Source organism: Solea senegalensis, linkage group LG10, assembly GCF_019176455.1.
Source record: "Solea senegalensis isolate Sse05_10M linkage group LG10, IFAPA_SoseM_1, whole genome shotgun sequence".
In the NCBI taxonomy this organism is placed as follows: Eukaryota; Metazoa; Chordata; class Actinopteri; order Pleuronectiformes; family Soleidae; genus Solea; species Solea senegalensis.
Window position 1 is genome coordinate 3,659,661 of NC_058030.1, and position 15,441 is coordinate 3,675,101.

Below are 15,441 nucleotides of genomic sequence, written 5' to 3' on the forward strand. Positions count from 1 at the left end.
TTTAAATAACACTCGCTCAAGGATTTTAAGGACATGTGGGAACAATTAGCAATTATGTTATTAGCATCATCAGAGGGGGTGAAAACACTTTGATCTGCAGCTGTGCACGAGTGGCACACAGGACCTTCACGTGCGAGACTCTCGTTACGACATGATACGCTTTGAACGCGACAGACTTGGTGTTCAAATGGTAGCGTTGTGAGAATACAGTCGCTAAGCAACGGCAACGTGGACGCCAGGGGCCTCCTCGTTCTCCTATTGTCATCCTTTGCATTTTCTTCGACTTTCCCTGAGACAGTTTTTTGCATTCAGCACTTCCCGCTCTTATGGAGGAGGCTCAAACGGACTCGCCGAGTAACACTGTGCACACGACCCCATGTGTAGGCAACACTTGTCTGACTGGAGACAGTTTTCATTTTTAAAATGCAACATATTAGTGTGGATGTGGGCAGATAACTCAGGTCGGTACATTTGGTTTGTGTGAGGACCTCACGTTCTGTTACCCCTCAAAAGAGCTTTTTAAGACCTGGTTTTAGGGTTAGGGCTAGAATAGGGTGTAGGTTAGGATTAGGGTTAGGCGGGTATTTGTAGCAGTTAAGGTTAGGGTAAGGGAATGAGGTTAGGGAACGCATTATGTCAGTGAGTGTTCTCACTAAGAATGCTAAGCAAACGTGTGTGTGTGTGTGTGTGTGTGTACAACGAGATCACTCATCTCCCTCTGACTAAAGTAACCAGTAAAACCTGAAAGACCAGGACTCAGGATTTCAACATCTCTCTCTCTCAGTTGTGAGGTTGTGTGTGTGTTTTTTGTGCACAAGAATCAGAGGCCTTGTGTAACTACCCCAGTTTTGCAGAAGGTGTTGTGTTACCATAGACCGAGTAACTAGTAACTAACCACTTAAACACCGCAACCCCCCCTCGCCATTGTGCCGTATTTTTAAGTTTAAGTTGCAGCCACGTGTGTTCGTCCATGCTTCACTGTTTTTATGCATGAACATACCCACGAGCCCTTGCCACTGTCGCTGTGGGAGAAGAAGCCGCTCACACCTGCTATTAACATGAATATCCTGAATGACCTGATGAAAAGTTGACAACAGTAAGTATCTTACCTAGGGACGCAGCTAATGATGCTAATGACTAATCGTTGCGGCGCCGAATCGGCACACATTTTCACTTTAATCCCAGCTATAAACGGTCAAACACAACATGGTCCACATGTGGTCGAATCTCTGGGGCCAGATGTTCAAACCGGGTCAAACTGATACGGTTGCCTTTCTAGGCCACAACTGACAAACAAAGCTAAATGGAATGTCTGCATTACTTGTGATAGATTTCAGATGTCATTGTGTTTACAGTCTGGCCAATCACATAACTGCTCTGTTGTAGTAAATCCAAGTGTATTGTTTAGCTGTCAACACCCTGCCCTGTTTTTGGGGCAGGGTTTGGCAAACTCAAACAGAAGAACAAGTTTAGGTTCTTTTATTTATTTTTAAATCATATTGGCTTAACACGATTCTCCAAATCCTCGATTCACGATTTGGTTCCTTGTCTTGTCTTCTCTCTTTTAGTGCAGAGGGTTGTCCATTTTTAGACTTAGACTTGGAAGAGAAGCCATAGAGAGTCTTTGAAGGTCCAGCAATCTGTTGTTAAGGCCACTGAATCTGACCTCTGACCCCAATAACATTATCATATCATGGAAGGAAAGGAAACACCTTTGTAGTAAGACGTGAGCTTGCTTTTTTTTTTAGTTTGTGGACCTTTTAGGATCACTGATCAACATTTTATGACATTTTATGGACCAAACAACTCGCCGAGAAGATAATCGACAAATTCATATGATTATGAAAGTAATCATTAGTTGCAACCCTACCTGTAAGCCTATTTGGGCTGGGCATACATTCTCTATGCCCATGAACAATTTCATAAATACAATATACAACTACCAGCTGCAGAAACACTGTCCTGTAGCACCAATAAAATACAACTTAACAGGCTCACGTTCCCTTGACTCCCCCCCCTCTTCTCCTCTGGGTGTGTCTGAGAACCTGGTCTGTTTCTCCCCACACCTTTCAACCGTTTGTTTTACTGCAACAACACACCTTTGAATGTGTGTGTGAGTGTTTGACAGGTTCAGCCCCCCCGCGGGATTAAAGCCAGCCTGTGTAATCCACAGACACTGGACTGCTGACAGCCCCCATCGAGACCGACGTCTGCTTTCATCGCGGAACGGACAGACGCACAGAGGATTACTCGACTCTGACTCTGGGCTTATGATACAAATAAGGGTGTCACATTTTTTCGGCAATACCGCGGTTACGCTGTCTTTGTCACACCCACCACAGGTTTACTCATGACCACAAAAAGGAAGCAAAAGAATGTGGATCGCGCTCTCTAGGGAGACGAGTGCAGCGCCCAAACACAGAGGATCAAACAGGCCAATATTTGATATTTACCATGTTGGGAAATGATTAAAAACGACGCATTTATGCTCTCAGAGACTAGGTCCAATACCGATAACAGTCAGTTACACACAAATGCACTGTTGTATCATAATCTTATTTTCCTTGTCACAATTATCATTTTTAAATGGTAATGTAACCAAATCTAAGCCACGCAGGAGTGAACAAATGTTATCTGGAGTCAGATAATATCGGTTATACAAGATTTTCTGTTGTAGTCTGTCCTCGGCCATAAATAACACATTATAAAACAGAAGCTGCGGGCCATACAAGATCTGACCGAGGGCCGTGATTGGCCCGCGGGCCAGACTTTGGACATGCCTGTTTGAGACCTTTCTAACCATGAAGCATTTGTGCCATTTCAAGCTATTTCAAAGACAAAATAAGGCAAAGAAACAGCCCATAGAGTCATGAAGTGAATTATTTCGTTATCATTTAACTGTTAATATTTTACCAGATGGATGGAGAAAGGGAAAAAACATAATCAGCTAAATAGAGTGTTGGGCTGTCGCGTCAGCTGCTGACGGCTCAGTGCACGGGTTAATTTGCCGCCGGCACCTGTGGCACCGTGAGTCTTCTCCTCTCAGCGACTGAAGCTTGAATGTCAGTGATTTCTCATGCAGCTAAATCTCTGCGATTGATTGATTTCACTGCGCTCGGCTACCACTGTCTGTGTGTGTGTGTGTATTAACAATCATTGTAATGCTATTTCCAGGTCTCCACCTTGAGATGAGACTGTTTTTGTTGCTATTGTTCATGTCATTTGCACAATTATCTACTGTGTCTTTCATGCCAGGCTGAAATCATGACTCCAGGTTGTTTTCCTTCTTGTTTCAGCTTCTTAAATGTGAATAAGTTGTGGTTCCTTTTCTCCAAATAACAAATACTTCTTTCAAATCACGTTTTTGTTTTAGCTGCAACGGATATTCTGTGATGTATCAGAGGGATGGGATTTTCATAAACTAATCCCACAGTTTGTGTGGTCACAACAAACTCATTTGAATGAACAATAACACTGTAAAAAGAATGGTGAAAAAGTAAAAATGCTGAATGCAAACAGAAAAGACTAACGGCAGACTTTGGCCGCTCTCCTGTGACTCCTTTGCCCAAATCAATTGCACCGCTCCAGCATATGCTCATCTCCGTCCACGCTCTCCATCTACTACCTTCACCACTTCACTCTCTCTCTCTCTCTCTGTTACCGTGGCGATGAGGGGAGGGAGCCACCTGAGGCCTGCACCTGAGCACTAATTGCCACGCCGGCAGTCTCTATGGTAGCAAAGATAAACAATGTCCTGGGTAATACATCACCACGGGGATGAACACAGAGCAGCTCAGATGAGTAGTAAAAAAAAAAAGAAAAAAGAAGAAGAAGCATTTCCCCCTCGTTGAGGAACAGTGGAGTCGAGCGAGTGGACGTGAACTGACCGCGGTCTTATTTCATGTGATCGAAGGTGCACATACTAACATTTCAACATCATGAAAAACATCTAATCTGAGAGAGAATCACACATTTGTACCTTTGTGTGGACTCTGTTTACAGCCTTACAACTCAGTCTGATTATGGATTAGCTGATAAATCCCAAACTGGTCAAAAATCAGTGGATCGGATATTGGGAAAAAACTCCAATCCAAACATTTGTCACAGTTGGAGAATGATGTTCTTTAAACCATCCTCAGGTCTGATACTCAATCCAAATGTCAAATCCGATGTAATCTACGGCTACATATAACGATATCTTTTTTTTTTCAATGATGATTCTCAAATGTCTTGTTGACATGATTAAGTTTTAATAATTGATTTGTTATATGGAGCAAAGAAAATATTCACATTTAAGAAGCTGAATTCTTTAAAAAAAGACTCTGAATTTCAACCATCTATGTCTCTCGCTACCCTTTCTTCATGTTAAAAGGGAGTTTTCCTTTCTCTCCACTGATGCATGAGTACTTGCTCATTGTGTGAACTATTGGGTTTCTCTGCTCTTGATTATGTTGTAAAGGTTTCTGCCATACGAGATCATTTTACTGAGATTGTATTGAATCGCTGCTCCACCAACGGCAACTCTGCAGAAAAGCAAACTAAAAAACAAATAGACTCTTAAAAAATTAAGACAATAAATGACATCACTGTCCGTTAGTACTCATCTGCTGGGACAAGCTCAGGACCGAGAGCTGCGAGTATTTTAACAACAGATGAAACACGGCGCGATGGAAAGGATCGGATCTTTATTGTGGAACCTAATGTTAACACTGCACTGGACCCTTCCTCACCCTCACCCTCACCCTCCTCCACCTCCTCCTCCTCCCTGTGCCGTCTGAGGAAAGACAATGACATCATTGAGTAAAGAAAAATCCATGCAGAGTGTGCATTCCAGTCCCGACACCCACCACGATGACCTCCACGAGACCCCAAACTGTGGTACGTGTACCAACAGTGGTACGCCAGCTTCCTCTGGAAAATCCGAAATGCTGTTGTACTGTATAAACCAGGGCGTGCGATCGGAGTGAAGTGGATCGGGAATAAATCTGCCTCCTGTATCTTAACATCGGAGATAACGGCGTTACTACGAGAGCTCGATATGATTCTCAGACCTGTTTATGTTTGAGAAACCTTTCGATAACTTCTTCCCCTTTTTCTCCAAGAGTTCACAAAGTCTACTCCACTATCAGCTCCATATGTTCCCATTCACACTATCGCCGTTGTTCACTCATTCATTCATTCATTCATTCCAAAACACGTGTGTAATTCACTCATTCAAACAATACGCGTTCTATCCATGACTGCGCAGCTACATTGTTCTTATGGCGTACACACACACACACACACACACACGTATACAAAGTGTCTCTGTTGGACTCACGTACATTCCAAGACACAGAGACACAAAGACACACATTCAAACAACACCAGCGATCGCGTTGGACGGGATGTGTCCACATTCTGTCAACAGGTGGATGGAGCACGCAGGTTTGTCCAAACTCCAGGTGAACAAAACAAAAGGTTCTGCCGCCGCGATGTGGGTTCGTTTTTTTTTTTTTACTAAAAAAAAATAATGCACACACACAAAACTGTCTGTCTATCATGACACTGGTGTGTGTTTGTCTTCACAGTGCGACAACTCGTCTTGTTTGAGGAAAAGCTTTTCCCGCCCCTATGTCCATGAATAAATATCAAAAAATGACAGTGTAAACAGAATTTCCCTCAAGATTCAAGATGATACATTTAAAGTAGTTTAGCCGCATCTAACGATTCTTTTCCAAATCCTTCACGCTCTCGATTATTTTCTCGATTGATTGAGCACTCGTTTGCTCCATAAAATGTCAGAAAATGCTGGAAGATTTTGATTGGCGTTTCCAAAACGTGGAAATGATGGTGTTCTCAAATGGAGCTGAAACAATTACTCAATTATTAATCATCAACTATTTTGATAGTCTTTTTTCATGATTTTGCTCCAGATAACAAAGAAATCATTCAAACCTGAATCATCATCATCATCATCATCTCCAGGTTTTGACAAACACTTGATTACTCGATTCATCGAGAAAATAATCGATGATGAAAAACATCCATTCTTTTCTCGATTATTCGAGCACTTGTTTGGTCCATAAAATGTTGAAAAATGTTGGAAAGGAATAATCGATGATGAAAGTAGTTGCTGTCATGATTGCAGCCCTACTTTTAAGGCAATAATAATAATAAGCCGAGGAAGTTTGTTTAAAAATCTGCAGACTCACCAACAGATGTCACTGAAGGTAAAACGTTGTTTTTGACATTTAAGAACTTCACCTGAGAATAAGCTGTGCGTTTCTACTGTTATTTTAGTGTTAATCTTTAACCCAGTATTGTTTCATAACCCGTTCAATTAACCGTTGAGAAATATGCTTGGAATTTGCAACCTAGCTTTGAGTGACTCTGGTTATTTTAGGTCATCTCTTAAACCTAAACATGAACTAGATATGTTACAAACACGCAGCGCTGCCAGTTTCCTTCTTCATGATTTAAAAAGATCATTGGTTCCATCCCTAACGATGACCTATGACACACTGGAATCAATGTGACTCAGTAGTTGAAGTTGGCATTTGTTTGCCCTTCATGCTTCGCTAATTCAAAGCACCTCCTCTGTTTGATTATAAACCTGCTCCCAAACACACACACACAGCATTTAAGCCCTTACACACTCCTTTCTTACGCTTCTCTGTGGTATCACCATGACATGGTCTCCACATGTAAGGAAATACAGCTCATCAATTTTATTTTATGTAAACATTAATATTCCTACTGAATTAAAAAATCTCCAAACAACCAAGCAAGACTTTGTGAAGCGGAATCTAATCGATTCAGTAAATCAGCAGTGATACCCAGCACTAGACTATTTTTCTTTTTTTTGGACCAGTTACTATAAAACAAGCGTTAATAACTATAATGTTAATTCAAACTTATTTGGCAGCTTGGTGTAAATGCAGGTCAAAAAAGCCATTTAGAAAGTAAACGTAAATAAGTTGACATCATGCATGCTTTTAATTTGAAGCCGACTTTTTCACTCAATTTACGAATTTACGAAAGTCACGATTTGTTGGTTTTATGTCATGATAACTTATTTATTAACTTTTTACTTCCCATTTGGAATGTCTACATGACGTCATGAGTGATATAATGTCCATCATTTCTTTGCAGTGTACCGCACTGACGCCTTATTGTCAAATTTAAAACTATTAATTAACGATACGAATGTAACAGAACTCCAGACATCCAGGGTTTCCCACCCCAAAATCAGCAGTTGCCATGGTTACTATTAGTTGGCAGCAGCTTGAGGTTTGCGGGAGGAGGTGACGTCACGTGTCGTCGTGCTACAACGGCTACAACCTCAACGCTGTATCGTGTCACTCCTAGTGTGTAAGCAACTTTACGTAGCTTATGCAAGGTGCTCCTCAAAGACGTCAGATCATGCTAAAAGAAGAAAGTCCGGGGGGGGATTTTTGATTGTATAAGCTAATACGATACGTTGTTGTTTTTACTAACCCTACTTGAATTATGACAAAATGTATTGTTACCACTTGCAGCTTGTGAAAATGATACAATTCACTGCTCGATAAACTTAAAACATTGAGCAGAATAGACCTTAACCTACTCAGTTAGATCAGGTGACTGGAGAAATTAAAAAGTAAAAGCGAGCATTGTTTCGTCAAACCTGGAGCGCAGAGCATACAGAGGCAGTATTTCATCAACGACTGGAAAGTCCTGGTGACTCAGTCTGTCAATCTCTCATGTCTCCTGTCTCCTGATGGCCAGTGACTCACTGGTCCAGGAGGTGGACTTATTATTTCCTCACCAACGATTGACGGTATTGTTCTTCAGCAAAAAAAAATCACATGACGATGGTATCTTAATGACACATTCTCAACTTGTTTCCTATCACCACTGTTTCCTCTCAAGGTTTTCCACACACAGCCTGAGCTGGACAAACGTATGAGACACAGTGGCCTCAGTGCTGAAAACAGGGATTTTAACGCTAATTTAATTTATTTTTTTAATTTATATATATGTGTATATATATATATATATATATATATATATATATATACATATACATATATATCTATATGTGTATATATATATATATATATATACATATATATCTATATGTGTATATATATATATATACATATATATATACAGTATATATATATATATATACATATATACATGAGATGACATTATAGTGAGATAACTCACTACAATCTCACTACAAAGGTTATTTTGGTACTATTCCTAATGGAAACGCAATAAAAATTCCTACCATACCGTACCAAACCAACCCGTTCCACTCGGTGGCTAAAGAGGCAACTTTTGTGTCCCGAGCAGTTCTTGTTTGTTGACTGTAGTAAAGACACATCAGTGGCAAGACGCCAATCAGCACAATGATACTTTTCTTTAGAGCTGGTGTTGTATCACAATAAACACCCTGATGTGTAGACATAAAGTGAATGCTATTCTCTGCAAGTGTTTTGAATACGCAGCTCATTTTCACTGCTACATGTTTTTTTTAAAAAACAACAATGACCTCACGCCCAGTGGAAAAGAGAACATCAATGTGAAAGCAAGACTTTTAGGAACCACTGTTCTTTAGAGAGAATTTGCTTCCTGTTTACACCAACAAACACATGATCAGTGCACACGAGTGATCGCATTAACATACACTTTTCAGATGTGATTAGTATGGAAACAGATTATTTGTTTGAAAATGCACTTAAAAAGCACTAGTGTGGACGAAGCCTACCAAGTGAACACACAAGAGTGGGACAACCATGTAAATGTCAATGTTGTTGGAAGAGATTTATGCAAAATCCTTTGGTTTCTGTCTCCACACGGACCAAGAGAGAGAGAGAGAGAGAGCATTGCAGTGTGGGTGTCGATTTCCCCAACAACAGGTGAAGGAAAGTTTCCTGTTTGTATTAAAATTCACATGAGTCCCCTCCACACACACACACACATGCTTACAGGGACAAGATAAACCAGTTTTCTGTCGGTAGTTTTACAACACACACCTTGAATCATTCATTAACCCCACCCCCCCCCACACACACACACAAACACCCTATCAGTTGTGTACCCTTCGCACCTCCACCTCCCTTATAATCAATACAGTCCAGTAGAAAAAGAAAGAGGATGGAGGAGGAGGAGGAGGGAGGTCCGTCTCTCTCTCAGTACCTCACAGGAACCGCCCAGTAAAGTCAGGTGAGAGACAAATATTCACCTGTTAGACACTATCAGCTTTTCAAACCACCATTCAAGGTAATGCCACTGTATCTGATGTCACAATATAAACGCATTCAAACCTGTTTACCCTACATACAAGAGTGCAGGTGCGAGCATGACTCAGTGTGAGGGGTGTATTCACCTCCTCAGTGGGGTGAAAACACCCCTTACACTGAAACCCCCGACACGTTTGAGGAGCTTTTGACATTCAAACACACGTGGAAAATTACATGTGGGCCAAACAGGCTCAAAGTTTCCAGAGAGGATATGGGATTGTCCACATTAGGCATTAGACAGGACTATCTTGACTGAAATAAATGCAATACGTAATATTATGGTTTTAATATCAATCAAATGACTCTTAAACGCAATTGAAGTCACTTTTCCTGACATTTTGGTCATAGGAAAGGTTATGTTTCTGACAATTACTTCACCTTTTTTTATTTGGTAGTGCTCTAAATAAGTGATGTTTTAAATACCATTATAGTTTTTACATTACGTGTATGTAACCAGAGACATTAAAAATCTATATAAACCCACGTCACCATAAACATGTTAGAAAATTTTTACAATGGTATAAAAACATCATACATATATCTATGTATATAGATATATTATATATTATATAATATATATATAATTCCCATTTGCGATTACCTCATGAAATGACCTAACATAAGTGCTTTTTATGAATATCTATCAGCTTTTAATTTGAAATGTGTGTTTACACTTACAATAACATGTGCATAACATCTCCAGGAAATATTAGCTGTTAGAAAAAGGGTAGTAAAATATTCCCAATACATAAAATGTATGGAAAACACTGGTCTACATAATAGGGAGGTCACTGTTACGTTAAAGGAGCCACAACCTTCCCCTGAGGCCCTTGTTTCTTTACGTCTGACGCCTGAGGGGAAAAACTAAGCTGGGTATATATTTTAAGTTTAAAATAATAGCAATAACAATAATAAAGTTTTCTTTAAAAAAAAATAAAAATAAAAAGTAGACAGTGGGAGTTCCGGTGTGTTAAATGTGTGAATAAACAGGTTTTCCTTCTGTGCACCTGTCGCTGGGAGGCTCAGGTCGTCAGTGATGTAGTCGTTTAGCCTGGCTATGTGTGGGTCAGATACGCACCTGTGCCTCGTCGGTGCGGCTGTTCGTGTCCAACTCCCCGATGTAGTACTGCTCCATCCACCGCCGGGCGTTCTCCGAGTGTCTGTGCGGGGGTCCCTCCATCTCCTGGCTTACGTCCTTGCCCGACCGGCGAAGTAGGAGCGCCTCCCCGCCCGGGTGCATCCGCAGGAAGGCGGTCACATCGTACACCCTGGTCCCCAGCAGCACCCAGCAGGAGTCCTTGGTGCAGTGGCGGGCCACCTCCCTCTCCGTGAAGCAGCGGGGGGACGTGGACGGAGACATCCTGGCGAGTGGATGGAGTTGCGGAGCGTCCACCCGAAGTGAAAAGTGAAGACAGGGAGGGGACGCAAAAGAGAGTGACCTCCTCGGGGGGCCGTGGACCTGACTGTTGTGTAGAATGCAGAGTTCCGCCGGTGACACCCAGCTGCTGTAAAACTCTGGGGACTTCAGCGGAGGACAGCGACTGAGGGGCGGGGTCTGTGAGGCGTTCAAACGCGCCGGCACAACAGCCCACAAATGTCCCAAAACACGTAAAAGCCTACTAAAAAAAACATCCATATTGGGTTAGTTTCATCTTTAAAACACGTATCCTACGTTTTTAAAACATCACTTACGCCACAAAGTTAGAAAAAGAGCGAGTTTTTACACCCGAGGAAGAATCACGCACGAGTTCCGTGAACGCATCACGAAGAAGCACCTGTAGCTGTTGACTCACGGCGACAGTGAAGGCATCTCTCAAGTTACAAACATCATCATCATAATAATAATAATAATAATAATGATAATTATTTAATTGTAAATTTAAAAACAATACAGTTTAATTAAAAAAAAATGTGTTCGGTCAAGGAACAGGACACAGGAAGACATTCGTGTCGTCCGTCATCATTTCCTGATCAATAATGTTTCTAAATATCGTCTCCGAAACGTAGACTTTTCACGTGGGGACACATTTTTAACACGTAACGCGTTGATAGTGTTCGGTTAAATGCACGTTAAAGTGCATTTCCCTCCAAATACAGGGCGTGTGTTTGCACAATCTTTATCTTCATAGAACAGCCGTTGACAGCTGCGGCGTTCACGTGCTTTCGGAAATACCAACACTGAACTCACTCACTCACCTGGCACCAGGTGCAAAAAGGTAAACAAAAAAAAAACGATTGTGCGTGATAATATCTCGCGATGTTTGACGCAAATACGTCACACATGTACACATGAAAGCTACCCTGCTGCATTTTATTTATTGTTTTTTTTTAAATATTTGAACTTTCACCTAAATACTTTCTGTCTAACTTACAGGGATGACTTTGCCTTGCAATCGAAACATTGCTTGGGATTAAAAAAAATAATAATAAAGAGATTAAAATGCACAGAGACAGGTATTTGAAAGTTAATTTGACAATAACAGGAAAAACAGTGACATGCACTGCAGCTATGAAAACAGCGCGACCTTGAGGTGAATATGCAATCTGCCATAAAAGCAATGATAGAGAGACAACTCTCGAGAGTGATGTAGTAGTTTTTATGCAGTCACGTAGATAGCAGGGCCGGCCCAAGCCTTTATGGGGCCCTAAGCTGAATTTGAATGGGGGTATGTAACACAATAAATAGCATTACTTATAGTGCCATTGCTTTTTTTAACCCTTAAAGTGGCCTGGTATTAATTTAAAGTATTAGTACTTTTACTTTTAAGTATTAGTCTTAACACCAAGGCGGTCAAAAACAACAACAGTGACATTGCTGCATTTATACACCTGAGCCCCTAGGTGGCAGCACAGCAACACACAACACACACAGAGCAAATGACACTTTAAATCAGAACATCACACTAAAAACAAATTTGCCAAGGCCACTCAGTTTCCCACAGTGTTGACACACTCACATAACCTACATTATAATACAAAATCGGTCCTTTACTTCTTGCATTACACAGACAAAAATAACACTTGTTTTAAAAGAGCTTGTTATTCATTAAAACACACTTAAAACAAAAAGTTATTTTGTACACGTGTGGCCATGTGACTGCTTACAGCCTCTTGCGTGTCACCAAACTTTTTCCCTGATGACGTTTTAGCACCGAAACGAAGCAGATTCATTAATTATCGCAGTCTAGTCAGTCTAGTAAAATAGATGTGCAACGTATTTTTTTATTTCTACATTCAGACATGAAAAGTTATTAAATCCTAGGCGAAATCTCTAAATAAATGTTGTGCAAAACTGCATTTTTGTACAGAAGACTCACATTAAAACTGCAAATTTATGTAGAAAACAGCAGATGGCAGTAAAGGACCAGCATGTACACACAGTAAATGAGCGATGAGGTGTTGGTGAAACATGAAGTGAAACAGATCACAGAATCTCACCTCTTTTTTTTTTTTGCTGTTAGAGTGAAACCAAGTCAAGAAACATCATGAACACCTAATCATTTTAAGCCCACCTAATAACATCTACAATGTTTTATCATTTTTGTAATGTTGTGTTCTCTTAAATGGGCCACTGTATATTTTGAGTACTTCTATATTACATGACAACGCTGAAATCCACAGTGTTTGAGTTTGAGAACACGTTGACTTGTTGCATGTGTGTGTGTGTGTGTGAATAATGAGTTCTTTTCATGTGTTACCATCTACTGTTTCTGTGTAGAATAGAAAAGCACATCAGAGCGAGCGCGTGTCCACTCACCCGGTGCTGTTTCCCATCACTGATGTGTAATATTGTACTGATTGACGATATATATGTAACGCATCAGTGTGTCGCATTGTTCGAGCTCATCACCCTACACCGCGTGACGCAGGCCTCCCTCCTCGCCTTCAAGGCCTTTTGTTTTATATTTGTTGTATTTATTCTGCCCTTTCTATCACATTTTGTCATCTTTCTCCTCTTTCCTGTCATCCCACCGCCCCCGTCTTCCTTTTCTCCTCTTTTTCACTCCGCTTCCCCAGTGTTTTCTCCCCCTCATTTACGTGTTTCTAAAAATAACCTGCGAGCAAAAGACTGCGTGTCAGTGTCTGAAACCTGAAGCTACATGCAACTCTGTGTGTGTACTTGTATTGGTTGTCTCTTATTGACCTTTTCTCACATAAACAATGACGTTGTCAGGACCACTAGTCCCCAATGGAGACCAAAAACATGGTCCTAATGAGGCAGAATCCTTATTTCTGAGGAAGTTTAGGGCTCAAAATTTTAATTTTGATAAGTTTAGGATCAGACATTAACTGATACCCTCCCAGTCAATTCCAGGCAAACCTTTCACTTATTATCAAATTTTATTTACGGATTCATTTTGTGAGAATATAGTCATAAATATCGTTATTGCGATATATGGAGATTAAATTTAACCTCACATTGACCTCACCCCTTTTGAACAGCCCCACTGACCAGACTAGACTCTCATATGTCATTTTAGTTTGAGACTGTCTAAATGTATGGAAGTCAATGCATTACTATTTTTAAATGTATATACAGAGGCTATAAGAATATGTTGTCTTATATTGTAAATTTATTCTTATTTTATTCGTATTCTTTAACTGTGTAATTTTATGCTTAGGTCTATTCGTACTTATTTTTATAGTTTTTAACTTTGTAATTTAAAAAAATAAAACTGCTGCTATAGCATTCGTTACCTTTGTACACTGGAGCGCTGTGACGAAAGAATTTAGAAAGGGATTAATAAAGTATATTCTATTCTATTCTATTCTTTTTTTCGTCACAGTTAAAAGTTCTCTTGGCTCGTTTTTATGAACAAAAGTAAAATAAACCTTTTAGTCTATTTTGTGACTTCTGCACAATCACTACTACTACTCCCGTTTTTAAATATGCAATCTAAAATGAATCATAACTTTGACTCAACAACACACAAGAAGACGGAATAACGTGTTGTGTTAGGCCTGAACGACTTAACACAACACCAGGATGTCCATATAAGGAGTTGTGTATCATTGCCACGGCAATTTAACCAAGGGTATCTGTGAGGCGTGGTCATTAAGGGTTAAAAATGCTAAAGAATGAAAAAGAAAAAGAAAAAGAAAAAAGGAAAGTGCCCACAATCAACGCACATGTCAAGTTATTGGTTCATGATACCAGGTGCCAGTGAACACATACATTTATGAAATAATTCCAAAAAGACATCACTCATTCAAATGCCCATTAATTCCGTCCACTCACTAAAACTGATTTCCAGTGTGACGAGTCTTTGGTACTTTTTCATTTAATTTAGTTGGACAGAATGTAAGGAATTTAGAGAATGAGAACCGTATATATATCTCTTCTAGCTATAAACAGGAGACGTAGACAGACTTACTGTGAATCTGTACATCACTAGGAACTCATCACAAGACCCGAAGAGTTACCAGTTTTAACAGTTTGAATTTAGAAAAGGAGAGAACTGTGAGGAAAGGAACAAAAACACCTACAGCTGCTGTTTACTTTTGCATATAAATGTCTAATGTAATAATTCACTTCATTGTTTTTGGAGTGTGTGTGTGTGTGTGCGTGTTGGGAGTGGGAGTGGCCTCTGCATGGCGATGTGAGAAGTAGGCGGAGTTGCCGTCTGTCTCCTGCCTCACCATTGGCCTGTTGTGTGGCCGCTCGTGTATAAGAAGACGACAGCGATCCTGACACGAGTCATCGTTCCTCTATTACAGAGCTCACACACTCACTCACACACTCACACACTCCCTGACCATGGCTGCCGTCGTACCTGTAAGTACCTCTGTGTGTGTGCGTGTGTGTGTGTGTGTGTGTAGGATTTACATCACTCATGTGTCCTTTTAAATTCTTTTTCACCTGTACATCAGGTATCAGGTAAATCGACAGGGTTTAAAAGTTTCAACGTTAACATTTTACTGTCTTTTAAATGTGAGTGTGTTATTGATGCTGCAGAGACAGGATTTATAATCTACCGCAGCTGTTTTAATCTGTACGTGACAGTTCTGCTGCTGCAGGTCAGCAAGTTTGTGTGTGTGTGTGTGTGTCAGTGTGTGTGTGTAAACAACATGATCAGGTGTCGCTCCTGTAAAAGAATCTGCACAGCTGAACTGTCTTTGTCAGATTGATCCTTTGTGCGGACACGTGTGTGTGTGTGTGTGTGTGTGT

The 15,441-nt window shown here is 40.5% G+C and overlaps 1 protein-coding gene across 1 annotated transcript in view; it reads right to left on the reverse strand.

Moving 5' to 3' along the window:
• The window catches only part of fa2h (fatty acid 2-hydroxylase), a 31,152-nt gene extending 20,326 nt beyond the window's left edge, over window positions 1–10,826 (reverse strand). Inside the window, exon 1 of the mRNA XM_044035205.1 lies at window positions 10,351–10,826. Within this exon, the coding sequence (XP_043891140.1) occupies window positions 10,351–10,632 (282 nt within the window). The 5' untranslated portion in view covers window positions 10,633–10,826. The remainder of the gene's footprint in view (window positions 1–10,350) is intronic.
• Window positions 10,827–15,441: the final 4,615 nt, after the last annotated feature.